The sequence below is a fragment of the Lotus japonicus genome, chromosome 1 (genome assembly GCF_012489685.1).
Source record: "Lotus japonicus ecotype B-129 chromosome 1, LjGifu_v1.2".
NCBI classification, from domain to species: domain Eukaryota; kingdom Viridiplantae; phylum Streptophyta; class Magnoliopsida; order Fabales; family Fabaceae; genus Lotus; species Lotus japonicus.
The window spans coordinates 124260986-124288464 of record NC_080041.1 but is presented as its reverse complement, the minus strand read 5'-3'; the positions used below and the strand labels follow the sequence as shown (position 1 = coordinate 124288464).

General features: G+C 37.1%; 5 protein-coding genes across 6 annotated transcripts; 2 read left to right on the top strand and 3 right to left on the bottom strand.

Annotated features, from left to right (window-relative positions):
* Positions 1-777: 777 nt before the first annotated feature.
* Positions 778-4082, bottom strand: LOC130730201 (pentatricopeptide repeat-containing protein At2g36240). The gene is made up of 3 exons (XM_057582148.1): positions 2428-4082; positions 1967-2143; positions 778-1094 (listed from the first exon to the last, which is right to left on the bottom strand). The coding sequence occupies exon 1, from the start codon at positions 4016-4018 to the stop codon at positions 2555-2557; it is 1464 nt and encodes a 487-aa protein (XP_057438131.1). The 5' UTR covers positions 4019-4082; the 3' UTR covers positions 778-1094; positions 1967-2143; positions 2428-2554.
* A 1415-nt stretch (positions 4083-5497) lies between these two features.
* Positions 5498-9098, top strand: LOC130730200 (heme-binding-like protein At3g10130, chloroplastic). Of its 2 annotated transcripts, none has more exons than XM_057582145.1 (8): positions 5498-5825; positions 5912-5998; positions 6082-6152; positions 6647-6748; positions 6892-6996; positions 7987-8122; positions 8534-8643; positions 8742-9098. In XM_057582145.1, the coding sequence occupies exons 1-8, from the start codon at positions 5618-5620 to the stop codon at positions 8814-8816; spliced, it is 894 nt and encodes a 297-aa protein (XP_057438128.1). In that variant the 5' UTR covers positions 5498-5617; the 3' UTR covers positions 8817-9098. The 2 variants fall into 2 exon arrangements, with proteins under 2 accessions (XP_057438128.1, XP_057438129.1); XM_057582146.1 differs by having other exon boundaries at positions 5499-5819.
* Positions 9099-11335: 2237 nt separating this feature from the next.
* Positions 11336-12171, bottom strand: LOC130732600 (uncharacterized). The gene has a single exon (XM_057584611.1). The coding sequence runs from the start codon at positions 12073-12075 to the stop codon at positions 11581-11583; it is 495 nt and encodes a 164-aa protein (XP_057440594.1). The 5' UTR covers positions 12076-12171; the 3' UTR covers positions 11336-11580.
* Positions 12172-20718: 8547 nt separating this feature from the next.
* On the top strand, positions 20719-22251 carry LOC130730199 (uncharacterized protein At3g28850). The gene has a single exon (XM_057582144.1). It carries the CDS (start codon positions 20793-20795, stop codon positions 22008-22010), a length of 1218 nt encoding a protein of 405 aa, XP_057438127.1. The 5' UTR covers positions 20719-20792; the 3' UTR covers positions 22011-22251.
* A 3589-nt stretch (positions 22252-25840) lies between these two features.
* LOC130730197 (uncharacterized) lies at positions 25841-27135 on the bottom strand. Its single transcript, XM_057582143.1, has one exon. It carries the CDS (start codon positions 26926-26928, stop codon positions 26122-26124), a length of 807 nt encoding a protein of 268 aa, XP_057438126.1. The 5' UTR covers positions 26929-27135; the 3' UTR covers positions 25841-26121.
* Positions 27136-27479: the final 344 nt, after the last annotated feature.

Below are 27479 nucleotides of genomic sequence, written 5' to 3'. Positions count from 1 at the left end.
AGAAGGATGTTAAACAAAAAAATATTTTTCAAAAAACAAAATCGATGTATTTTGCAAGGACGAAACACTTATTTAAACCTATAAAAAATAATAATTGAAGTCGCAAATGGAATAAAGGTGTTACTGCAACAACTTAGCATTTGTGATTCCTATAAGGAATTCGAGAGCTCAATTCCCTTGGAGATGACCATGTTATCTGCGTTATTGTGGACGAGCTTGCTGGGAACATCATTGCAACAGGAAACGTGTTTATTGAGAAGAAATTTTTAAGGAATTGTGGCAAGGTTGGGCATGTTGAAAATGTTGTTGTGGATTCCAATGTTTGCGGGAAGCAATTGGGGAAGAAAGTAATCGATTTCCTCACGAATCATGCTCGTTCAGTGGGTTGCTACAAGGTAATTCTGGATTGCAGCATTGGGAACAAGGTGTTCTATGAGAAATGTGGATTCAAGCAGAAAGAAGTTCAGATGGCTATGTATTTTGCATGAAGAATGGTTTTGCTAGTTTCAGAATTTACATCCTGGAGAGACAGATAGTCAAAGAAATGCATCTGCAAAAAACAACTGATTCAATTCCATTTCTTGTTCTAATGATTAGCTATTACATTTTACTAGATGATTACGGCTATGTATTACTCACATTCTCACTCATATAACTTCCATTTTTCTCTTGATCCTTAAATAATTACAAGCATATTAGATTATTAGTGTGTGTACGGAGCACAAACGATCTTCAAATTGTAAAATTTATATATTATATATATCAAAGACAGAGGTATAACAATGAATCTTTTTCTATTGGTTTCCTAGTCCATCTGTACATCACCGAGAAGACTACTAAATACATACTTAGGTGACTGCATTTTAACAAATTTACTTCTACCAGAACACATAGATTCCAATTCCAAGGTATATGGTAAGATCATTGGAGCCTAACTTGGTGATGATCATTAAGGAGATTGCAGTCTAGCAGAACCCAGCTCCATTCACCTGGGCAACATGTAATATAATGCATTCAAAGAATGCAGTGTGTGGAGGCTGCACTGCCAGCAGTAATTTACAGGTGACAAGAAATGAGCTTAAGCCCCTGAAATTCTGATAACAAATTAAACAATTAAGTGACATTATGCAATTTCACCCACGCATTGCCGATTTTAAATATGGCCAGAAATTCAAACAAGTATCTAAAGCATCAAAGAAGAAAAATGATAACTGAACCTAATAAAGCAATTGCACTGTATGTAAACATCATTGAAAAAATTATGGATTGTCAATCAAACCAAAACATCAAGGGGGAAAAATAAAAAATCAAGATAGCAATAACAAGTTTGTTTGCTGAAATCTACTTCCATAACAATTATGCAACAAGGTAAGCGTATGTGCTAGTTACAAAAGACTATCAAATTTTATTGTTCTGTCAAAAGCTACCGAGTTTCTGGCAATAAAGATAAAACCATTACAACAAGGCAAGGAGTCATACATCCTGTCATTTTTCAGATTCTAATCTGGCTAAAAAGATAAAACCATTAAAGTGAACTGTCATCATACAAACTGTTTATACTGTCTCTTTTCATCCATACATGATGTCTGCCTTGTGAAGTCTGTGAACATGAGCTAATGCCCTTTTTGTACCTCCAATACATCTCATATTCTTATTATTTTTTTGAAAAAATATCAGTTGGATTTATGATATCAAAACAAATGGAAATGTGCCAAGGAGATCTATAAACAAGATAGGATTTAAGTACTACTTTCTTTAGCATAGCCTACTAGCCCATAACTCAATGAGAGAATAAAACAGCTTATTTGATGAGGAGCAGAAACAAAAAAAACATAACAATATGTAAGGATGGAAAATGAACTGAGATCTGTTGAATCTTTCAATGAAACTATGCCTTCAAAACTTGATACAGTAATCATTAAATTGACCACAGAAAAGAATGAATATAAAGCCCAACTATGGATACCTTCAGTCTCATTGAAGTTACTGCAATCATTGAAGTACTCTTCAGCACTGCTGCCTAGCTGGGTTTGGCTTCTCAACTTCAGCATTCCTTGTAGTTATGGACTTATGGTGGGGGGATTAGATCCCCCAATCACCATTTACCATCCCCTCTTAGGTCCAATAAGACATCTCTGGAACCCTGGATAAAAAGCAAAGCATAAAACAAAGAAAAAAAGAGCAAAAACACATATGAAACTGTTACATTGAAGGTATGGACAACAGCAAACTTAAAACCAATATTAGATAATGAAAGCACATAAATGATGTCTTTACTCTGTGTGTGGACTTTGTGCATCAGGTTCAATACCATTATCCTTACAATGCTCAATTGTATCAGAAAAAAATCATATTAAATAATAACATAGTTTAAAAAGAGGGGAGTTTACAGCACCAAGCATCTTCAAAAGTGAACTTGCACACTACCTTCATCTTTAAGCAAAACCACTCTTATCCATCAACTGAGTTTTTTGCAGGTTTACTTCTCAGTCATTCCACAATCATCTTACAATGTGCACAGAAAACCAACTCAAATGTCTGAAGTTTCAGGCTTTCAGCGGCCAAATTTGTTGAGTCGAAGGCATGCAGAGCGTTGACGCTTAGATAGCTCATCCATCAACCTGTTATAAGAGGCAAGATCAGGTATAAACCCCCTATCCAACATTTCATCCACCACTAACTCTCCTTCCTTTTGACTGCCCTCTCCTGCATACCCAGTAACCAAAATTTCATATGTCATGCAATCAGGTTCCAAACCCTTGCTTGTAGCAAGCAATCTCAAATTATTTGCTTCTTCCGTCCTTTGCTTGTTACAAATATCTTGAAGGACACCATTGAAAGTCACAACATCCAGTACCATACCCTCTGTAAGCATTTTTTCCACCAATCTCCGAGCTTCTCTAGTCTTCCCCGACCTTCTCAAACCATCAACCATCACAGTACAAGCAATCAAACTCGGAACATTTGCTCTATCCCACAACTCATAAATAAGCTCCAAGGCTCTATCAACATTTCCTTCCCAACACAAAGCTTCCACCAAATCAAAATAATCATACTCTTTCGGCAAAACCCCCCTCTTGGAAAAATCCGCCAATATTTCACACGCCTGCAAAACCCTTCCTCCCTTACAAAGCCCATGAACCAAAATCTCACAAGTGACAATGGAAAATTGACACCCCAATTCAATCATCTCATGAGCCATCCCAATCCCTTCCTCAACCCTTCCCTCCCTAAACAACCCCTTAATCAAAGTATTGAAAGTAACCACATTTGGATCACACCCCATTTTCTTCATCTCCTTAAACATCTCCAAGGCCAATCCGAACTGCGAATTCTTACAATAACTACTGATCAAGATATTGAAAGTAAAAACATCAGGCTTCACCCTATCTCTAACCATCTCATTGTAAAACTCAAGAGCTTTATCGTGCCTACCGGATTTGACAAACCCGTGAATCAGAATGTTGCAGACGGAGACATGTGGCCTGCCATCGATCAACCTCCGCATTGAGCGAAAGGCGAAGAGGGCGTCGTCGAGCTTGGAGGCATTGCAGAAAGCGTGAATGGCGAAACGGAAGATGGGTTCGGTTCTGGGGCAAGAGAAGATGGCGGGGGAGCAGGGGCAAGGGTTGGAGGCGATGAAGGTGAGGAGGGTGCGGAGGTGGGGGAAACGCTGGGTGACGGCGAGGGTGCGGGCCATCCATTCGAAGGAGGAGTGGGTGTGGCGGAAGGTGGGGAGGGAAGAGGCCCAGGTGAAGATGTGGAAGTCGTAGTGGGTGAAGGAAGGGTGGTGGTGGAGCTTCGATTTGAGGAAGTGGACGAGGGTGTCGGCGGTGAAAGGTGGAGAGAGGTGGTTGCTGAGGAAGTGGAGGAAACGGTCGTAGTGAGGGGTGGGAGTGAGAGTGAGAGTTGGAGGAGGAGGAAGAGATGCCACTGCTTCTGGTGGCGGTGGGAGGAAAGGGTTGAGGAGTGAAGAAACCGCTGGTTTTGTGATTGGTTGCAGTAACTTCTTCTTCATCGGAGTTCAATTTTCTGCTTCGGTTATGAATCAGTGAGTGAGAGAGAAGAAGTAAAATTCAAAGCTAACAGTAAGCAATATTATTTTGGGTTAAATATGTTTTTACTTTTTAGTTCATGAACTATACTGAATTATTGGTATTGGTCCTTTATTAATTTTTTGCTGAAATTACTAGAAACCTAGTCTCCATTTCCACCCTTCATGCTTCATTGTTTCATTGGCATAGGACCTTCTAAGTTAACACAGAATCTAATTTTGCCTTGCTTGTCATCATCTTCATTGAAGTCATCTTGTTCTCCCCTAAGTTTAGGGTCCCAAACTCAGGGACAAGAGTCCAAGCTTAGGGCCTAGGATTAGTGTTAGAGTGAAGTTGGCTCTTCTTCGACTTCGTGGCTTCTGTTATAGGCCTCTTCATTGCTCATTGAGTTGCTGAGGTTGTGTCTTATCTCATTGAGCAATTGTAGTCGCTACAATTGATTATTAAGCGGTTATGACCGACTATTTATTAGGCTATTAGAATCTAAATTAATGTGTTGTTATGTCTTATCACTATGCTTTTAACCCATTAAGTTGAGCCATTCAAGTTAAGATGTTGCCTTTCATGGTCAAGTAACCTTGTTAGGTTGTTCTTGGGCTCGAGTGAACGTGGTCTTACTAATTTTATGGCCCAATAAAGGCTTCGAAAAGGGCCACATGTGCGACTGATGGACTCACTCTGAGTCTAGTAGGGATCGTAGTCCTTCAAGCCCATGAACATAAATGCTTGTTGGGCTTGAAGTGAATCATGAAGAATCACAGTCTCTTCAAGCTCGTTCGCATAAGTGCTTTTATTGGGCTCTTGCAGAGTCTAAGGGGGGCCATAACCCTCCAAACCCATAGGCATGGATGTTTGTTGGGCTTGAGGTGAATCATGAAGGATCATAGCTTCTTCAAGCTTGTTCGCATAAGGGCTTTATTGGGCTCTTGCTAAGTCCCGAGGAGATCACATCTAAGTCTAACTTTCGACCACCTTGTTCTAGCTCCGTCGTTGGTGAACGTCACTGCCTTCATTTTTGGACGTTTCTCCAATTGCAAAGTGGGGGAGGGGCATCAGTCGAAGGAAAATCACGAAATTGTGAGGATCATCAGTTGAAGCAAAATCACATAAAAGTTGTATGAACTAAACATGGTGTTTATGTAATATTCCCCCCTTATTGCGAACTAAACATGGTGTTTCTAGAAGATGGAGAAGAAGAAGAGGGAGAAGTTTGAGGGAGAAGAAGGAGAGGTTTGAGGGAGATGAGGTATATGTTTTGAGCGCGGTGGTTCGTTGGAAAAAATGGTGGGAGAAGGAGGAATAGGAAGAAGAGGGAAAACAGGGGAATAACTCAATTTGATGAACAAAATTTGAAAGATTAAAACTGATAAAAATATTTTTAAAATGGTTTATGATGTCATAAAGACAAGTTATTTTTTTTGGTGCAAAGGATACGATCATAAAGACAAGTTATAATCAAATTCACAACCACCAGTGTAGCAGAAAATCGCATCTCAACAGAAATTCAAAAAGCGCGAAGAAGTAATTGAGGTTCATCAATTTCAATTCCCAGAGAAAAAAACATGCTTCCTCTCTGCAACGCTTCTCTGAGTTCACAATCGAGCATCAGAACTTCCATTCCTGGAAGACCTAACATCGCTATCACCAACTCCGCGTCTTCCAGCGAGAGAATCAGCAACCGGAGAAGAACCATGTCTGCCGTTGAAGCTCGAAGCTCACTCATTCTCGCCCTTGCTTCCCAAGCCAACTCTCTCACCCAGCGACGTAAATGTTAATCACAAAATAACAAAAATATTCTACTTAACTTTTCGTGATTTTCTCTGCAATCTTCTTCCTAATCAATTTTTGTGCTGCAGTTGTAGTGGACGTTGCTACTGAGACCGCAAGATACTTGTTCCCGAAGAGACTTGAAAGCCGCACCCTCGAGGAGGCGTTGATGGCAGGTAGTAAATTTTCCTTATTGAATTTTCAAATTGCACTTAATTTGCTACATATTGATTATTTCAGTGTTTGAGCTTCATTGTAGTTCCGGACCTTGAGACTGTCAAGTTCAAAGTTCTTAGTAGAAGGGACAATTATGAGATCAGGGAAGTTGAGGTATATTGTGTATGCTTTTAGCTACCTTTCTTTCTCTGACATAGAATTTGAACTTGTGCATTTTTTTCCTTAAATGAATAGACCTAATGAGATGAAAGCACTGGTGCTCAGTTCAATTCTATTTATTTCCTACAAGGACAGTGTGATTTCATCATTTTCCTGCAATTGTGCATATGTGCTTAACTTTCTTTATCATGAATCGTGATTATTGCACTCAGAGAACCTAGTGTAGGATATATTATGTTTCCAGCATTCGATTTTTAGCTGCTAAACCCTAGAGTTGGGAGACTGGATGATGGATCAGATAGTTTACTTTATGTTCATTTCATGGAATGATAAGCTGATTTGCTGTTATTGAACTCTCTTTATCCCAAATACTTGCAAGTTGTTGCCTTAACACTTCCATGGAATGATAAGCGCTGTGTCATCACTAACAAAGTGTCTGCTCTTCGAGATGTTTCACCTTCACCTTGATTTGATGATCATCTTTGCAGCCTTACTTTGTAGCGGAGGCTACAATGCCTGGGAAGAGTGGGTTTGACTTCAGTGGGGCTTCTCAGTCCTTTAATGTCCTAGCTGAGTACCTTTTTGGTAAGGTAGTTATACATTTTAGAACCGAACTGGATTCGTGCATTCCAAAATTTTACTGGGTTGCTTCTGGTCACTTCACTTCTTTGTTTCGCCTTCTATTTTGAGACAAGATAAAAGTTATAGATGTGTGCTGTTGTTGTGGTGGTAGAATACATTGAAGGAGAAAATGGAGATGACTACACCTGTTTATACAAGTAAGAATCAATCTGATGGGGTTAAAATGGATATGACAACTCCAGTGTATACAGCAAAGGTATTATGATTAGTTTCCACAGAATTTGTGAAATATCTCGTTTATAGATTTATCTTTGCTTGTTTGTTTTCTTACGCTTTGCTTTATGAATTCATTTCTACAAAGATAACTGTAGAGACATGCCTTTTCATATCATGGTAACACTAGCTCGTATTGTAGCTAAACAGCCAAAACTAAGAGCCCTCTAGATTCTTGAATAATTACACCTTACTTATTTTCAGTCTGACTATTAGACCTACCATTATTCTCAATTTCAAAATCCAGTTTCCTAGTATTCGGGTTCAATTTAATCAATTAAGAGTTTGGGACAGAATTTGTATTTTATTGACTTACATAATAATCAGTATACACATTGGTTTTTATAGATACAAGGATTTACCCTAAACTAGGAAAGGAGTAATCTAAATCAATTCCTAATCTTAACAATATAGAAGTGTTACTAAATCACATCAAATCAGAATCATATTAAAGTATAGTAAATAAAAAACATCAACTAATATGTCAACAATATCAACTCAAACTTCAACAGAATCAAAGCTCAGTTAAGGATTCAACAATAGCTAAACCCTGACACTTTATCAGGTTGACAACATTTCATGATTTATTGGAATACATAGCTAGCACCTGAAAAGTATTTTGAAGTTATAAGTTTTTTAATATACAGACCAACTATTATGTTAAGTTCAAGCTGTAAATGCCAGGGATTGGCTTGTAGCTTGGACAAATTAATGCTATTCTTCATCTTAAGAATCAATATCTATCCCAATTAGGCGTCACTATAACTTTCTTTTCTCATTGTTCTTTTCCTTATATTTCCTATTTTATGTATACCCTGTTAACTAGCGTCACTTTGCATTTAACTGTGTGGATTTTGGTGATATTATATTATCTTCTGGAAGATCTGTCTTAATACTAGTGTTTACTTAGGAGCTATTTCTTCAATGTATATTTATTCTATGATGTTCTAATTTATCAATGATATTATCTTAGATGGAAGATCAAGATAAGTGGACAATGTCTTTCATCTTGCCGTCAAAGTATGGTGCTAACTTGCCACTGCCGAAAGATTCCTCTGTGAGGATTAAAGAGATTCCCAGAAAAATAGTTGCTGTAGTTTCCTTCTCAGGTGTGCTCTCGCCTTAAAGAATTTCATAAATACATGTACACATTTAATTTAATTCCATATTTTCCCCTAGCAATGTTCATTTGAATAGTTGCAGAAAGGCATAATGCCTGACTGGAGGAAGCTCAAATAATGCACAATTTAGTTTATTACAATCGCTTATATATTTATGTGTTGATGTGTATCTGTTCATCTGGACATGTTCTATTCTATTTTTTTTTTCAGAGTGGATGGATGTGTTGCCTTTATATTTCAATAAAATGTTAGTATGCTTGACTGTGAATCTTGGTTGGCTTACCATGAAGTTCTAATCGAGTATATTTATTTGTATGCAACATAAAAGGATAAAAGATTTGTTTGAATTTCACTTGAAGTCCTTGATCAAATATATATCTTTCCTTTGTATTCAATCAGGTTTTGTGAATGATGAAGAAGTTAAACAGCGAGAACTGAAACTCAGGGAAGCCTTGAAAAGTGATGGACAGTTTAAAATTAAAAAGGGAACTTCAGTAGAAGTTGCACAGGTTAGATCTTCAATGCAATCTTGGGGTTAACGGTCTCTGAGGCTTACCCATAGGCACTTTCTTCTGTAACAGTAAATTATTATTTTATTTTGTTGCAGTATAATCCACCGTTTACTCTTCCATTTCAACGCCGTAACGAGATTGCTTTGGAGGTGGAACGGAAAGATTATTAGGAACAATATTAGCCACTGTACAATCTTGAGGTACTCAATATTGATGCTCATCTTTTTTGTAAATACGTCTCGCACTCAATATGGATGCTTGACCTTTTTTTAAAAGATATGTATAATGGTGGATTAGCCAATTCAATATATAAGTATGGCAATGTAAATGTGTGACATCGTATGGCATGAAGGAAGTTATTTATGAATAGCTGAACCTAGAGGGCTGCTGTATCAATAGGAAGATATCCCCGTCTTGCTTTTTCAGTTATATAGATACGTTTTCTGCTTTTATTTTTTCTCGCTAAGCTTCTCCAGTAATGTTGGGACTTGGGAAGGGGGGACTTGACTAATGGATTTTCACACATTTGTTTTTGCCTGTTTTGCTCGTTACTTTATCTGTATTCTGTAGTTGAGTGAAGTGATGGATTATTCTTCAGTGGAATTTAGTCCTGTTAGAACTTATCTGATTGTAAGAGAGGCATGTTTTACAGTTTGAGATATAGAATTTCTCCTTCTTGTTTAGTTATTTCCTCAAATTTTCTAATCCTTTCTGAGGCATTAATGCTCCTTGTTATGTGCATGTAAACACCAAATAGATGACCTGTTAATTATTAACCTTCCCCTCTTCTTTTTCTTTTTGATTTCATCTTCCTACTTTTTTATGTTCTTTTATGCTTTGTCTCTCCCAACTTTTGTAAATCCGTAAATGACTCACAAAAGCGCCCCCCCCCCCCCCCTTTTTTCCCCTCCCACGAGGTCTTCTACCTTTTCAGCATGTGACTAATCCTCCCTTGAGGGTCTCAGCGTTCCTCTAACAAAGGTGTCCACATAGGGTAACTCAAGCTACCAATTGAGCCATTCTTACTAGTTACTCACAGATGCAATTGAAATTTCTAAGCTGATCCTATCTTTTAGAAAGTTATAGTCATGCGTCCTCCATTCTGTTGCGGCAAAAGAAAGTAAAGGTTCAGTAGATCAATTTGATATGCCAATAGGAGATTTGCTTAATATATGAATATGATGTTGCAATAGTTTCACCTAATCCTGCAGATTAAAGTGGCTGGGATTAAATTTGAATTAAGAATATAAAATTAACATGTATAACAGTATAAGGTAGAAATCAAAGACTCTTTCAACGAATATGGACAGTTTACTAGAAGTTGACCTGTCTCATCAAATTATGTATGGAGTACTGATAGTAATGTGAAAATGATCCTCCAGCAGTAACAGTAAAAAAGTATCTTAAAACCACTATGATCATATTTTCCCCATGAGCCCAAGTGTGAATGGCAAACATAATAATGTTTTCCACATCATATTCTTTTTAATGGAGAAGTTGTATCAGCATTTGAAAGATTCTTGTGATTGCATACTTTACCTTAAGTGTGGGTGGTTATAGGCTATAGCGAACGAAATAATTTAGGAAAACGTTTTCATGCCCCTACCTGAGTGTTGTTTTCCATAATTGACCAATAAGTGATTGCTCAGTGAAATAAATGTCATGTCATATCAGATAATATAGAGTTTTGAAAACTGCATTCTAATGATTAACAAAGAGAACAATACAATCCTCTAAATTTGAGCGATCACGAGAGAGCTCCTCACTAATTTAAATGACTTCTGTTGAATTCATATTGTGTCATTCATATCGAGTTCAAGAGTTTTATGGTGCATAGAGGTCCTATCCAACTCTCGTAAGACTCTGGCACACCAAAAATGAACATGTAGTTCATGAAATTTTAAATTATTATATTATAGTTAATATGAATATCATATTCATGCCAATATCTAAGTGATAGTAATTTTAACACTTAACATTTTACCTATTTGGTACTTATATACTCGTGTCAAAACCTATGATTCAAGTTTTAGTTAACTACAAACCTCTTGAAATTGAATTTCATAGTAGTGATATTTGATATTTTTTAACTAAAAGAGCTAGTAACTTGGTAGCAAAATAGGCCATACATGATTACTATGGACTCGTGACATTGGTGACACGAAGCAAATCTTGAGTACTCTTGTTGTATTGAAGACTCAGTGCTCAAACTGAAGAAAGGAAAAACTAACTATTCTGTCATTGGTTGAATATGAGGGAGTCCTTACTACAAGAGCACTGTAGATTTTTTTTGACCCTTTATTAACCACGTCAAATCTGACTATAAAATGGAGATTAAAAACTTATTTAAGCCTTTCAATTATAAGCATTTTTGTTAATACTGTTTTGATCAGAAAACAAAAGACATAAATAAGACGGGTGATTAATCCTTTTTTGATCGCTCCCCTTTCTGCAAGGATTATATTTCACTGAAAAAGAAAAGGAAAAGAAAAACAAAGGAAGACGATTAACTGATATGGACTATGGACCTGATTTTATTTGTTCATTGATCATTATCTTTTATTCATGCTAGATTTTTTTTAACTTTTGATTATATAGATCTCAAAGACCCTGGTTACTTTGCAGTACCTTGGGTTGTATGTTGTTTAATGAAAATACAAAGTTAGCCTTGAGAAGAGTAGGCTGAAGCTGAAGAAGAGTGAAGTGGATCTTATATTTTTATCCTACTGTATATATCACTTGTTAGAAAAGGAAAACTGCAAGCAGTGAGTATTAGACTTGTCTCTTTGAAGATTGAAAACAGAATACTGTTCTAGGCACTAACTAGCTGAACTAACAGAATTAGTTAGAGGTCTAACTAATTAACTAACAATATTCTGTTTTCATAAATACAAGTCTATTAGTGAGAAAGAAACACAGTATTGGAATATCTTGCTAGTTTACTTCAGCTATGCTTTCTAATACTGGTTTCCACCCTTGAGAGACATCATCTTCACGTCTTTTCAACAAATCTTCACCGCCATCTTCTCCCTTTTCACCTTGCGCAAGTGATAACATCTTGTTCACTGAAAACCCTCCATCCTGCAGCATATCATGCAGTTGTTGTTTGCTAAGAACCAGCTTAATCCTAACCACGCTGCTTTTCTGAACATCTTGGACTTCTGGCTCCGCGAACCTCACCTTCTTGCGCGCTTTCGACGGTGACGGCGGTGGTGATGGAAGAGTCACCAGGTAGTATAACTGGCCACCTAGCAGCTTGGTGTTTGGCTGGAGATGCCGGAGGCCTGTTTGGGAGTCAGACACTGCATGGCCAGAAAAATCTGCCAAAACCTGTTCCACTTTGATAAGTGCTTTGTATTCAAGGATTTTCCCATCTGTTTTCATGACTCTCACCACATTTTCTTGCAGCAGCACCAAGCAATTACCCATGGCTGCTTTAATTTCTTTAGTGGTGGCAAAAGATGATATAGAATTTAGTGCTTATAACTAGCTAGCTCTAGTTCCTTGAATGCAACTATGGAAGCAATATGCACATTGCAATATTTAAACCAAGTTTTTATGGAAAAGGCCCTCATGGAGTGTGAAATATTACGAAAATACCTATTTTGAAGAGTGAGTGGTCTGTGACCGGTGGTGTAGGGCCCCACTGCCCTTGATCATGTTGCATGGGGTCGGCCCCCTCAAAAGCTCAAGTGGTTGACCACTTGTGCACTATGGATTTTGTTGTGTTGACTAAATCTATGTCACTTTGACTATTTGTCCCTATGTTCTTAGAATACATTCTACTTCCTCCTCCTCCGTTCCTATTTATCTATTCAGGAGGAAGAGAAGGTTCAAACAAATTAAAAAAAACAATTAATTATGTTGATTTTCATAAAAGTATTATTTGTTTTCCTATATCACCATTTAGAATGTATTTTATCTTTCTTCATTTATTGTTTCTGTAAGGGCATTTTTTGGAAAAATATCAATTAATGCTCTCTTGAAACTCTAAGTGGACAGATATATATGAACAATTTTTTTCTTCAAAGTGGACAGTTAATAAGGAGCGGAGGGAGTATATATTTTTAATAATGTGCTCATCTAAAATTTAAGGGACATTTAAAAAGATAAAATGTAAGAATAATTACTGTTTGAAAAAATTGAGATTGTGATATAGGTCCATTCATTTAATGTTTATTAGAATGTGATAAATATATATTTTATATGATAAGATCATCTGAAAATCTAAAATGTAAGGGTTCATTTCTGTCACATCAAAACATGCATGTTGATGAAGGTCGGCAGCAAACTTCAACGCATGTTGGGAAGTTTCGTCCTCTGTTTTGCACGATATATATGAATTATGATCATGTTGTTTGGCTAAAGACAGATTCATGTGTGTACTAAAAATTTGGAAGCATAACGTTGGTGTTGCTGTCACAAGCTCCATATACCCTTTCAAATGAAATTTATATGGTCCTATCCTATCAAATAGTTAGGAAATGAGACATATGGGTCCTATCAGAAAGCTAGAGAATGATATCGATCAAATTAGAAGTGATATCATAAATATAATGGATCTCAAATAAATTTTAAGTAATAGAAAAGAACTTGTTGATTCTAGCATTTTTTCAGCATGTTTTAGTTTAATCACATGTTCTCAGCATAAGTACCTATAACTTTCTCATTGCAGTTGTTAAATCTGGATGCATTTCAAAAGTGCAGGATTGTTACGGTTACTGATGATTACCAGTTTGATTTATTTTTACGTTATCTAACTTTTAATCGGATGCGTATGGACGAGTTGTCTTAACTTAAAATCAAAGATCGAATTAAGGAATTTAAATGAAGGTGTTGATACATACCAATGGGTGATTGGGTCAAATAGGGTCATTCCCAAGCTCATATATTTGGTTTGGTCCTGTGTTATTTTTAGCGAGTGGTGGTCCATCTGATAAAATTCTGAACAAAATTAGTCATTCCCAAGCTTCAAAAGTTATGATCCAATTGGTTAGGCTACAAATGGCGGTTTGACACTTCTAGTTAATTGTATGACAAATCAGCAATTCTCTGAGGCATTATCAATCCAATGAATCGGGAAAGAAGAAGCTTCGGTACTATTTGGAGTTGGAGACTAAAAAATTCTAAAAGAAGCATCAAATTGAGAGACAGAGCAGTACCTTGTTAAATTGGTGGAGATTATTGGGTAAAAGAAACTTAGTGCTGGCTGATGTTGTCAACACGCATGCTTTGCTATAATGAAACTTCTCGCAGGCTATGGTTAGTGGAGGTAGGAAAGAGGGCTATTCAGTTGAAAAATCAAATTGGATACACAAACAAATTTAGAAAAGCAATGGCATTCTTGAAAGTTACTATAACATCATTATAAGGGCATTTAATTATCCTCTATAATTCATCTTTATTAACAGGCTTAATACATCAGAAGGCCCCTGAAATTGTAAAGGGAATCAGTTCCAGGGCCTGAAAAAATTTCGCATCAAATTGGGTCCATAAGAATTTTTTTTAATTCAATTAAGGACAAATGTTGTCAGACTTCAATTTTAGCCTAGTCAGCAATTCCACGTGGCTTTTTTATTTATTTTTAAATTATAAAAATTATTAAAAAAATATTTTTAATTCCAGTTCATTTATTAAGTCAGAAAAAAAATTTAAAAAACTTAATAAAATCCTAATCTAATAATCTCTTAACAAAACAATTACATAATCTAAATAATAAACTAACCTAATAATCTAATTATAACCAATCCCTGATTAAATCCTTTCATCCCCAAATTGAACCCAATTACAAAACTTCTCCATCCCCAAATTGAACCCAGACAAGAAACCAAGTTCTCCTTCCTCCTCCATCACTAAGAACAACAACCAAAAATAAAATTCCAGCAAGAAACCAAAAATACCCAGACAATACTCAATCTCTCCTTCCTCCTCCATCACCAAGAACAACAACCAATCTCAAAAAACCCAAAGCAAAGGTGGGTTCTGGAATTTGCGGTGGAAGGTGCAAGGCATGGTGGTGGTCCATCGTCTCTCGATCTCGCTTCGCTGTCTCTCGGCTCCTCGCACCGCGCCTCTCCATCCCCCCTCCGTCTCGATCTCGATGGAGGTTGGGGTGTGAGGTTTCTATCGGGGGTTCTCTGTCTCTCTCAATCTCTTTCCCTGGATCCCTCCTTCTCCTTCTCTTGTCTGTTTTTCTGGGCTCTGTAGAAAGGGTGAAGGTTGTGGGTTGTGGTGGTGGAGGCTGTTGTTGCTGTCTGTGTTCATGAAGGTTGTAAGGTTGTTGTGTTGCTGGGTTTAGGGTAAAGATTGGAGATGCAACCGTAAACTTTGGATCTACGAGAAACCCTTGCCTCTGTTGTTTCTGCTTCTCTCTACCGTGGGTTGCTGCAAAGGAAAGATGGAATTGGAGCTTGGCTGTGATGAAGCTTCGATAGTGGAGGAGGGGTTTTCTTGTGCTTTTGTTAAAGAAATCCTCCGTTTAGATTAGGGATTGATGGAAGAGAGAAGATGAGGTGGTGGTGGTTCTAGATTGCTGGGTTTGATGGAAGAAGAGGAAGTGGAAGATGAACAGAATGAAGATGAAGATGTGGGTGGAAAATAAATTTTGGGGTTAGATGAGTTAATTAGGGCTGGATTGATTTATTAAGTTTTTAATTTTTTTCTGATTATTTAATTGAGCTGGAAATAAAAATAATTTTTTATTATTTTTGTAATTAAAAAATAATAATAAAAGCCACGTGGAATTGATGATTGGGATAAAATAGTCTGCTGGCACACTTTGGCCTTAATTGAATTAAAAAAAAATTTCTAGGGACCCAATTTGATGCAAAAAAATTTTAGGCCCTGAATTTGATTCCCTTTACAATTACAGGGGCCTTCTGATGTATTAAGCCTTATTAACAGATATAATCTTCTCTGGCTAGATTGGAGTACAGTGATTGATTGCCTCAAAGTTAACTATAACTCTAGGCGAACCTTAGTGTTGATGCTAAGAATTTGGTTCTTAATTAGTTACAGATTACAGATATTGGGAGTGTTTACGTAACAGATGAAAAGTTAATAGAAGGGGTAAAGTGGTGCTATAAAGCTCCCTACTATGCATGAGATCCAGAGAGGGAGTTTGATTTGTATTGTGGATCTAATGTAGACATTTTTACCCAACCTTTTTGTGATAGGCTGATTCCACGTCTCGAATTTTTTCCATTGGACCAATACTCCCCCCTCTACTACTAATTTTTTTTTTCTAATATGTTATGCTTGGCCTTAAAAGTTTAAAACTTTCATTATTACATCATTAAAGTTTGTTCCGATGGACGATTTATGACCCGTCACAACCCAGATTCTAAAGGGTTCCAACAATCCCAAGAGTAACCCGACCATATCCTCCATCGTACTACGTGCATAAAGAACTGATGATGCTCCCACCAAGGGTTTGTCAATGTCTTGACCCAAGGCTTTCCCCTCACCGCATAACATCGGTTGACTATGGTCTAGGAACCAAGGTGAGGGCGCATAGCTCAAGAACGTACCAAGCAATGATGGTAACCTTGAACCCCACAAGTCTAACCTCGATAAAAGTTAACCCGTGGAAGAACACAAAGTAACACTATCAAACTCATATTCTACTTTACCTTCTTCACCCAACCTCCAACTTAGGCAATAGAGAGTTTCCACCCCTCTCATACCGTTTTCCCATTTGAAGCTCATCGTTCCTTCTCAATCAACACCATCATTGTGATTTGACCGGTTTCATCTTATTAAAATTAAAGGAAAGATAATTGTGCGGTGTAAAGTGAAAAAAGACATTGATTGAAAGCAAACAAAGATATTTTTGTTTCTGATGAAAATATCACCAAAATAAAATCTGGAAATGGGATACAACCATCGGCCTCAGCTGGATAATCCACTGGCCAGTTGATTTGATTTAAGTGCCACACCACTTCTAGCATTTGAGACCAATCCAATTCAAGCTAAGTGACTCTATCCCTTTTAAGGTGACATACAATTACTAAACAATATCTGACAGATATCTATTTATTTAGGACATGAGAGATATATAATTATATATGGTGTAATTAGTTACGTCAGCCTGATGAATGAACCCATTTTTTGGTTTAATTTAGTGCCCCACTTTACATCTTTTCAGAGTGATTGTTGAGTTATTGTTGTTGCCGGCTAAAAAACTATCATCAAAATAATGGCGCTAAATCTTTTCATCAAAAAAATTGATAAATATCTAGGTATGGTATATTACTATATTTGTGCGCCATGATGCATGGTAGCAATGAGTTAGAAATTGAGCAAACAACATAATATATATTGCAAAATAAGTTAAGCTACTTGTGAGAATCAGGGTCCATTTTATCTATAGGAGGAGAAAGATTTAAATGAAGAGGAGAAAAGGAGAGTAAGAGATTTTAATTTTTTATATTTGTTAAAAAGGGGAGATGAGTAGTAATATTTTTTTAACTAAGTACTAACATTAAAACGTTTAAAATGTAACTTTGAGTTTTAAAATACTGGTATCGATAGCCTAAATGATATTTGATGGATTAAAATTTTTCAAGTCCTGAGTTCAAATCCTACTGGTACCTAGATACAAAAAAAAAAACTGAGTTTTAAAATATTAATAAGAATATTTTAGTTATATAAATTATATCTCCTTTAAATTCCTCCAATTATGAAAAAATATTGAGTTAAAGTTAATTTAACAATTATATTTTTCTTTCAAAAGTTTGCATCAACAACTCAACTTTAGAAAACCATAAGGGGTGGTACAAGTGATGAATGTGCGTTTTCTTAAGGGATTTCGTCTAGGCTCCTAGCTCGGGTTCGATTCCCTCTGAAGTAAAAAATAATACATTTGTGGTCACGAATATCACTTTAGAAAAACTGATTTCATTCCCTTTCCATTTTTTTTAACAAAGAAAGATTAAATATGATTAAATAAGAACGTCTTAACACAAAAAAGATATGATATTGGAAGAAGAAAACTACCAAACTCGCCAAAGAGAGTCATCCTAAGTTGCATTCTATTAAACCTGAGTTGCATTGTATTAAACACATGTTGGTGCATTTTTATGTAGTTGTTTTACGATACTAGAGAGAGTTTTGAGTCAAATTTCATATATTAACTAATTAAAATCCAATCCTTACCTTAACGATGTTAAGAATTAAGAAAGCATATAGTATAGATTTCATACGCATTAACCGAAAGTTCAGACATCAATGATGAAGACAATGACTTCGTCACTTCGCATTCTTGACTGTTAATTAGATCAACTCCTTAAATTAACGAAACATAGGGTCGTTTGTGTTGTGGGTACCCATCTCTTTTCGTTTAGAACATAAAACTCAAAAGCAGCTATTGATCTCCTTCTAATAAAATGCCTACGACAGAACATTTTCAATTTTCCATAATGAGAAACAATGTGACGCAACCAATTATCTCAAAAATTCAAGTTGTTGGATAATAATTAAATTAATGGTTTTATATTATATTCTAACAACAAGTTCGTAGTTGTTAAGATAAATTCCATCTAACTAAACTTATGATTAAAAGGAATTATAATTTTGATTTGATAAGTCTAGTTGGTCAATCACTCATATACAATGGTTCCTCGTGCTCCGAGGTTGCTCTTCCACCATCTTGATGCGCTAGAGGAGGAACTCGCATAGATACTTTGACGCTTAATTTAAAACGTGAGTGAGAAAAGGGGAGTCGTGTATAAGGTATGTACCTTGTGATCTTTTGACCTTGCCTTTTATAAGGCTGGGTTCGAGGGTTTCGAGGTGTGAAAGTCGAATGAATGACTAACTAGATGAGTACAAGGTACAATGATCAAAGAGTTGTTGGATTTGCCTAACAAGCCGCTCAATCGGAGGGGATAAAAGGTGATTTACATATTGTACCAGGTCTTCGAGCTTTGCGCCCCTCCTCAAGCGTGTGAATGTTGACTCTGGTGGGTATTGTCAAGTTCTACCATACATCAAGTTCTCTAGTTGCCAGTTACGATTAGCAAAAGGATTGACAGCCATTATTTTGAGTAGCAAGAGGTTAATCTAAGGGGAGGGTCAAAATCGGTATGATTGGGTTTGCGGTAACTGGTAATCCACTTTGACCACAATCGGTCCTTGGTGATCGGTAGGATTGAACGCTCGATTGGGCAGACTGCGTCGACTAAATCTTTTGAGCATATGTGATGGGGAGTAATTGTGTGCTAACCAATCAATGGTTTTGGTCCTTTGGCCTTTATGGCGGTTTTGGTCGGCCGATCATATTCACCGCAACAGTAATCCCCTAACTCTTGTCAACATGAATTGATATCTAGAGGTATGAGTGTATCTTAGATTATCCGGTGTCATTTATGTATCAATCAATACATAAATGACTTCACTCTCGATTCACGTTAGCATGGTTGTTAATTTTAACTAAATTAATTATGTCCATGACCATATATATTAGTTAGTTGCGATTGAGCTGATCCAAATATGCAGTTAGTGGTATGCAGATGCAAAGTTGGATTTGTGGTTGTGACATGAGCGCATATGTGCAGCAAAACATGACCGGTTTCTCCATTGTGTGGCTCTCCTTGCTGTTCTGCTTGTAACTACCCATGGACAAGAATCCAGAGACATTCTACTTTAAGTTTTTTCTCATCATGCACGTTGGACTTGAAGAACTCAAATGCAAATACTTATCTATCTATCTCCACTTACTTCCAATAGAGAAACTATTGAACCTTTTCCACTTTAATTTGAAGCACAAAGTCATACAACCTTCACTACTTGGTTACGCAGAAGACACCAAAAAATGGTCTCCTACTTAATTTCACTCTTAGTTCATTTTGCTAAATAGCTTGTGCACTTTAGTTGAAGGTGAAAGGAGCCGAATTTTTGGGCTGACAATTAAGACTCACAAGATTGTGACACTTGCCTCTCAATGGTTGGACGGCACCACTGAACCACAAGAGTCATTTTAATTTTTAATACATCATTTTTCTTTCTTTCTTTGTAGAATTTACAATCCATTCACCACTGGCTCTTTCTTGTGTCCTTTGAATGGTGCCACGTGTCTTGCAGTCAACTTAGTCCCACAGTAATTAGGACTAGACTAACACTGCATTTATCATATGAAAATAGGATCAAGACATATGCTATATATATCTCAGTTCTGGTTCCACCAATTCTGGAATTCAAACTAAAAAAAATATGAATATAATAGTTACAAACTTACGCATCTCATTCTTATTTGATATGATAATAGAGTTTCATAGCGGTTACATGGAATAAGAAATTATCTAGAGACATGAGAATTAACACATGAACTTAAGACATTCTACATGACTTGTAAGATTAAGGGGAAAAAACAAGCCAAATAAAATCACGGTTTAATTTTATTAATGTGACAGGTACTATTTGAGATTAGATGACTTTTTTTTTTTTTTTGTCAAAGATGAAGGCCGAAGTAAACCTAATATGACAAGCCTGTAATGTTATCTCCCACATAACTCAATTTAGTTAGAAGTGAACTAGTCTTTTTTTTGAAATTTAGAAGTGAGCTAGTTTTTTTTTTTTTTTTGAAACAAGAAGTGAACTAGTTGAAACAAAGAACTCAAAGTAAAAAAAATATATTAGAAATTGGGAGGTTTATACCCAATTATAAAATCTAGATCAAGAGTTGAAGTTTTCACTACCCTTTTAAAGACTATTTATAGTTTATCTCTAGCTAATGTGAAACTTATAATAAAATAACTCAGAAAAAACAAATAAAACACTTTTTTTTTGGTCAAATAAAACATGAGGATAAAAAACTAAGAAAACATATGATCCATCCCTTTATGTTCCTAAATCAGGCTAAATATTTTTGCTTTTTTCTCTTTGGACTACATACAAAGCCCGTTACTAAAGTCTTGTTTTATGAACCTTGCCTTTCTATCCTGACCCAAGAAACGGCCCAAAATAAGTGCGAGGGGATTCGAATTTTCCGACCGTTGAGGCCCGTTTCAGACATGGTAACGGTTGGAAAAAACTTCCAATAGCCGTTGCGTTGGCACAACCTTAAAACTAACAAAACATGTCATTCTAGAATCTAGACAGAGACAGAGAGAGAGGGAGAGAGTCAAAACTTCCACTCATCACCATCTATGGGCTGCGTCTCCTCTAAACTCATCAGGAAAGACATCAAGCAAGAGCATGTCATCATCGACAATTGCGGTGGCGGCGGCCGTTACTTAAGCCATGTGGTTTCTCTAACTTCCTCTACCTATGGAGCACTCAAGTTGGACAAGGACAATGACCAACCAGTCATTGCTGCAAAGCCACGCGAAGAACCAGAAGCTATCACCACCATCAACGCTTGGGAACTCATGGAGGGTCTTGAAGATGGAGTGCCCATTTCAAATCAGCCTAAGAAAAGTCCAAAGTCTTCTTCACCTTTTCTTCGTGGGTTCATGAACTCAGACACCAGGAGCCCCTTGAAGTTCTTGAATCAACTGGGGTCCCCCAAGACCGTGAAGAAGTCCACTGGGAAGGAGAACAAGGTTCAAGTCAATGGAGTCAGAACTGGTGGTGTGAGACGCTTGGATTATAGTAATAGTCCCAAGGGAATTCTCAAACCAAGCAATTTGTCACCCAATGCAAGTAAGAATTCGGGTATTCCAGCGAAAGGGTCTCCGATTTGTGCCAGAAGAAAGAGTTTTGGTGGGAATGAGAAAGACACTCTGCAATGTTCCTCGCGGAGGAAGAGTCAGAGTCCTCTGTTTGATCCAGAGCTTGTTGCATCATATGAAAAGGAACTCTCTGAAGAGGAAGAACAGGTCAAGAGAATGGTTTGGGCTACTCCAAAAACCAGAAGAGCAAGGAAATCGCTGGATTCACTGTCCTTAATTCAGATGTTTGAGAAAAAATGTCCACCGGGAGGGGAAAATTCTGTGGTGATTTACACTACAACTTTGCGAGGAATCAGGAAGACTTTCGAGGATTGCAACAAAGTGAGGGCAATCATTGAATCTTACTGTGTGCAAATGCGTGAGCGTGATGTGTCAATGGATTCAGGGTTTAAGGAGGAGTTGAGGAAGCTGATGGGGGCGGAGCAAGTGAAAGTTCCGGTTGTTTTTGTGAAGGGAAGGTTGGTTGGAGGAGTTGATGAAGTTGTGAAGTTGGAAGATGAAGAGAAATTGGGGGTTCTGTTGGAGGGGATTCCAAAGGCAGTGGGTGGGTGTGAAGGTTGTGGTGGTGTGAGGTTTGTGATGTGTGTGGAATGTAATGGAAGTTGCAAGGTTTTGGATGAGGATAAGAAGAAGACAGTCAAGTGTGGGAAGTGTAATGAGAATGGAATCATGCAATGTCCTATCTGTTGTTGAGGTTTGTGTGTGTTGGTTTGGATTTGATTTTGGGGTGGTTTCTGTTCTTAATTTGTAGGACGAGACAGAAAAAGCATGGTGTTTGATGTTTATTTCTAGCTAGGGGTAGGGTTCTAAAGCTTGTTTTAGTTCCCTTTATGTTGTTGATTCTTTTACTCTCTTGCATTTGGGACACTAGTTGTTGTTCCTCCACTAATCTAATTTAATTTTACACGCATGGATTGGATTCTTTTACTCTCTTTCCATTCAGTCAGTCCAAAGAAAATTTTCTCGTAGGAAATCTTTAGCATAATATTGGCTTTTGCAAATTGGAATGTGCATATTTTCACCTTAATTTGTTGCCGGTGGAGGTTGATCTAGGAGATGTGGTGTAAGAAAGAAACTGATCAAATTATGATTCACATACATGATACATGAGGCTGCTGTGAGTGCTGCTTTGAATTCTCTTTGGTGCTTGCTTTGAAGGAAGTATAGAGAATTTGAAATGGTTATTACATCATCAAGAATTCAGATCTCTTTCCACAGCTTAGAAGAGAACCGTCAACACAATCTTTGGGAGAGGCATATTGTCTGAGTGGCTAACTGGCATATCCCAGGGGTGTACTGCTAGGCACCAAATTGGGACCCGTTCCAACAAAACTTTGGTCATACACAAGATCTTGAAATCGGATCCAGGACCACACATGTTTAAGAGCCTCAAATCCCTGTCACTTGGACTCGAATTCCTTACGGTTGTAGGATTCTGTGTTCACTGAAGTCAGAGGTCTGTGATTATTTGATCTTAACCAAACGCTTCTGGTTAAAATAGGTTGATTTTAAGTGCACAATAACCTCTTAAAATCAAAGTCCTCTGATTAAGATCGGATAATCATGGAGCCCTAACTTCATAAAGGAAGAATCCCTTGATTGAAAATATGAATTCCTTCCACTTGAGCCAACACTTTGTTGGTTACTTGTCGCTCTTTCCCCGAGCTCTACTTCAATTAGGCTTAGTATAAAGTACAAAACAGTAATCAATGAGTTAATATTTGAATTTTGAACAAATGTACCAACTAAGTTTTGATGAGGCCTAGTTGAGTAACATGTGTGGGGGGCAATGATGACCCATTTTGAAGTTTAGCTAAAAATAAACTTGCCCCCCGTGATCCCACATGTACTGCATTACTTAACATGGCATAACTTGTTTATTTCAATCAGTTATACTTATATATATTGGGCGCAATCTGAAGCTATGCCAATAACATCAAATTAAGAAATGATGAATATCAATCACCTCTTCGTACTAAATTTTACTTTCATGTATGTAGGAAACATTATACCAACGGTGAGAAAGCCATTTTTGAACTCCAAAAGCTCTTTTCCAAGTTATCATTAAGTGTGTGTTTGGAAAATACAAGTGGATTAGGTCTAGTAGAAATTCACATCAAATTGAACCAATAAATAGGATCCATATATCTATTGCATCAAGAATTAAAACCAAACAGGCCTTAATAGAATGTCAAATATCTTTTTGCAGATACCCCTATTAATTTTTTAGCTTATAGTGCTGGGTACCGATTTAAGTAACAAGTATCTTCTGTCCTATCTCCATTTCAAAAAAAAAAAAAAAAACTTCTGTCCTATCTCATCTCATCCATATTTTTATATTCTCTTCTCTTCGGTTTTGGTTGTGTTTAAGTTGGTAAAGAAAGGGATAAAATAGGATGCAGTGACATCATTTATTATTTCTTTAATTGATTAAAATATGATTAAATAGAATAAGCATGATAGAATGCCAATACCTCTATTTCCCCATCCCCTTTATATATCAAACTTCAAGGGATGAAGATATTGAATGAGATCAAACTAGCTTATTTTAATTTCCTTAGTCCTATTCAAATAAAAAGAAATGTATGAGGCAGTATGAAGTGGAGGCCAAAAGGTAATACATATATCTTGGCTCTCTCACCACTTTTTCACGAGCATCTTGAGAAGGTAACAGATTGATTATAATACTCTATAGTCATAGAAAAGTATACACTTCGATCTACTTGACAAAAGGTTTGGTCTTATTGGCATATATAAATGGCAAATTATTTGGGCATGCAGGTGAGATCACTGCCTACTTGTTAATCTATTCTAAATATTCTAATTAAGATTCAGTTCAATGCCCCCTGCTTTCAGTTTAATTTGTTGGAGTATTCAATATTTACTTTTCGTTTTTGGATTTCAATATTTCAAGTTGATTATTCACTAGCCTCAACATTAACAGTGGCGTATTAAAATAGCTATGGATCGGAACTGTTGGACAAAATTTGAGTACTACATGACTGAACAATCAGTACCACTTCTCTACGACTCTACCAAATAGTACTAGTAATTTATATTTGACATTTTTAAATTTTTATCTATATAAATTAAAAATTTAGAAAATAACTATACATGAAATGTGTCCTTTATTTTGAGACTTTAGAGAATCCATTTTGTAGAATCGATGCATATTGTAAAATTTTGCAGAAGGGTTGTAGCCATACTTCACGCGAATAACCTTGGCCAAAGAGATTCTGGTTTAGAAACCAAACCCCACTCAAACTTCATTAACAATGTTTGGTTAAACTTCGCCATTCTCCGAAAACCAAGGCTGCATGCCTTGAGCCTTAGGACACCCCATCCAAGCTAACTTCACTCATCTTGATCCAACTCCCATTTTCCGCACCCAAAATAAAATCCTGTTGGATCTTTCCAATTAAAAACATGCTCTTTAATTTTGGGAAGAAGCATGATCTGTATACAATATGATTGTAAAGTTGAGAAGACAAATTTGGCAAGGGTAACTCTACCAGCAAAACTAATATGTAGGAGAAATTCACCGTCATATTTTTTTGCTTATGTGGGATTAGTCATGTTTTTTAGCTTATGCAGAATTGGTAATTAACGTGAAAAAGAGCTCCAATTATGTTTCTCTTCCTCCGAATAGTAGTAGTTATGTGAAATAATTGAGTATTACAATCAACCTCCAGTAGTCACATGATTTGAGACTTCTGCTTCCACAACAACTCCTCATAAATAAGAGAAAGGGAAAATGTTCTAACCTAAGATCTAATTGATTAGGAAAATGGTTTGCTCACATCTAATACACTCACATCAAACAGAGAGAGATAAAATAGAAGATAAAAATGTGAGAAATATAATATATGATGTATGGGGAAAAATGAAATGAAATAAAATAAAAAATTAGCGTAAATAAGGCAATTGATTAGCCAAAACTTACCTGACATTAAGGATAGAGGGAGGGAAGGCCTAGTTAATTGAATACTAGAATTATGAATAGTGATACACTATAGGTTTTAGAAGCAGATGCATCTCTTATTCATTTCCATACTTCTTTAATTAATAACCTTCTTTGGAAACTTGTTAGTTTGTTGGTAAGTATATTAAGATTCGAGTTTCAACTTCTACTTACTATTTTTTCAAGTCGTATGAAATATTGTATTTTACTGTAAATCATTAGATACGGTATTTACCAAAAAAAAATCATTAGATACGGTTATGCAACCTTTGACGATGCTTTTGATTTCAAACCGAAATTATAGACGATGATCCAATAATTGGAAAATAATGCATTATTTCAACTTTTTCTACACGGTATAGTCACTGTATTCTTTAGACAGTAGACTCATACTGCAAGTTAATTAGTATTTCCTTCATTAGAATTACTTGAACCCGAGATATTACTTGAACCTGTTTTCTATCGAATACAAACTTGTTGAAGTTAAAAATATTCATATCGCAAATGAGCTACTTCACTGAGTAGAGCTTTTCACTTGAAATACTCGAAACCGAAACATTACTTAAAGGAAAACAACCGGCCATTGGTATAATATGACAAATTTAAATATTCACAAAACTTATAAAACAGTGAGAAAAACAACCAAAATTGAATCAAACTATAGTAGTATGAAAATCAAAATCAAAATAAGTCACAGTCTCATAAACAGTTGTTCAACAAGCCACGTCACCCATCTCACACGTCAGGGCCCCACGTGAAAGACCCGCGAGTCGCGAGATATGCTTATCAAAGCGGGCCCCAGTTCATGGCTGCCGTCGCCAAACGGTTACGTCTCAGCGAATACTATCGAGACACGTGGATTTCGGATTCACCTACTCCCCACGACTCAGACCGCCTCCCCGACGCGAACCGCATCATCCCACCCAAACCGGGCGGTTCGCTCGAGATTGACTCCGCAAACGACGCGTCGTTCACGCTCGCCGTGCTATCCCGCGCCTTGACAACGCTGTTCGTTACGGTGGAATCCTCCGCAGCAGAATCAGTTTCCCGGTGAGCCTTTTTCCGTCGACCGGACCGGAAAATAGCACGAAACCTCTCGAAGAAACCGTGTTTTCTCCCGATTCTCCCCGGATTTTCTTCTCCGGCGTCGATGGAGGATTTTCGAGAGTTTCTCAACCTGAGACTCCGACTCCGACTCCGATCGCGCTTAGATCTGACCCTCCCCATGCATGAAACCTTCGGCGACGACGGCTCAGCGTGTGACGTCACCGATTTCGTAACGGAAACGCTCCGTTTAGGGAAGAGCTTAATGTTGTTGCAGGGCTTGTGGTTGCGGCGGTTTTTGGCGTCGGTGAAGGAGGGCTTCTGAGGCTTAGGTAAGCCAATGATCCTGGACTTGAGATTCAAAGAGAATCGCTGAGAGTTGGTGGTGGAGCTGGATGTGCTTCCTTTGGTGGATTCTTTGCGCTCGTAGAGGGCGTTGCGGTCGAACCAGTCGTGTTCTTCATCCTTCGAGAGCCAGAATGACTCCGGCGGAGAATCCGGGTGGCGCTCCGGTGGATCCGTCTTGTTGGCTAGGGTCTCGCAGGTGATTTTCCGGTCGATTGAACCGCCGGCACACGCTGAAACCAGTGTTTCAGCTTGTTGCATCGCAAGCTCGTCAACACTGAAATGGAAAGCTCGCAGAAACTTACATAGAGAGAGAGAGAGAGAGAGAGAGAGAGAGAGAGAGAGATTGTGTGTGTGCAAGTTGGAGGAAGAAGGAAGGAAACTGAATTATAGAGTGATGAGAAGCGTGATGAGCAGGGCAGAGAGAGAATATATAATTTAGAGGGAGGGGGTTACTCTCATGCCATAGCAGTGCTTTTTTTTGCTTTGTTTTGAAACTTAAGAGTGCCAACTTTCAATGATAATTTTTTTTCAATCAATAAATTATATAAAAATAGGATTATGAAGAAACTTCCTCTTTGAAAAACTCCTTTCAATTGAAATTTTCCTCCTATTTTAGACTTGAAAAATTATCAAAAAGCTAACCATGCATTTAATATTTGTTATCATTTTATATCGACGGTTGGCTGGTTCAAGTGATGTATATTTGATTCTCTTTAAACAATATCTTGTGTTTGGATCTTGTAGATGAGAAAAAAAAACTATGCTAGAAGAGATAACTCAAGCATGATGTGGAAGTTAAGAATTAAGAT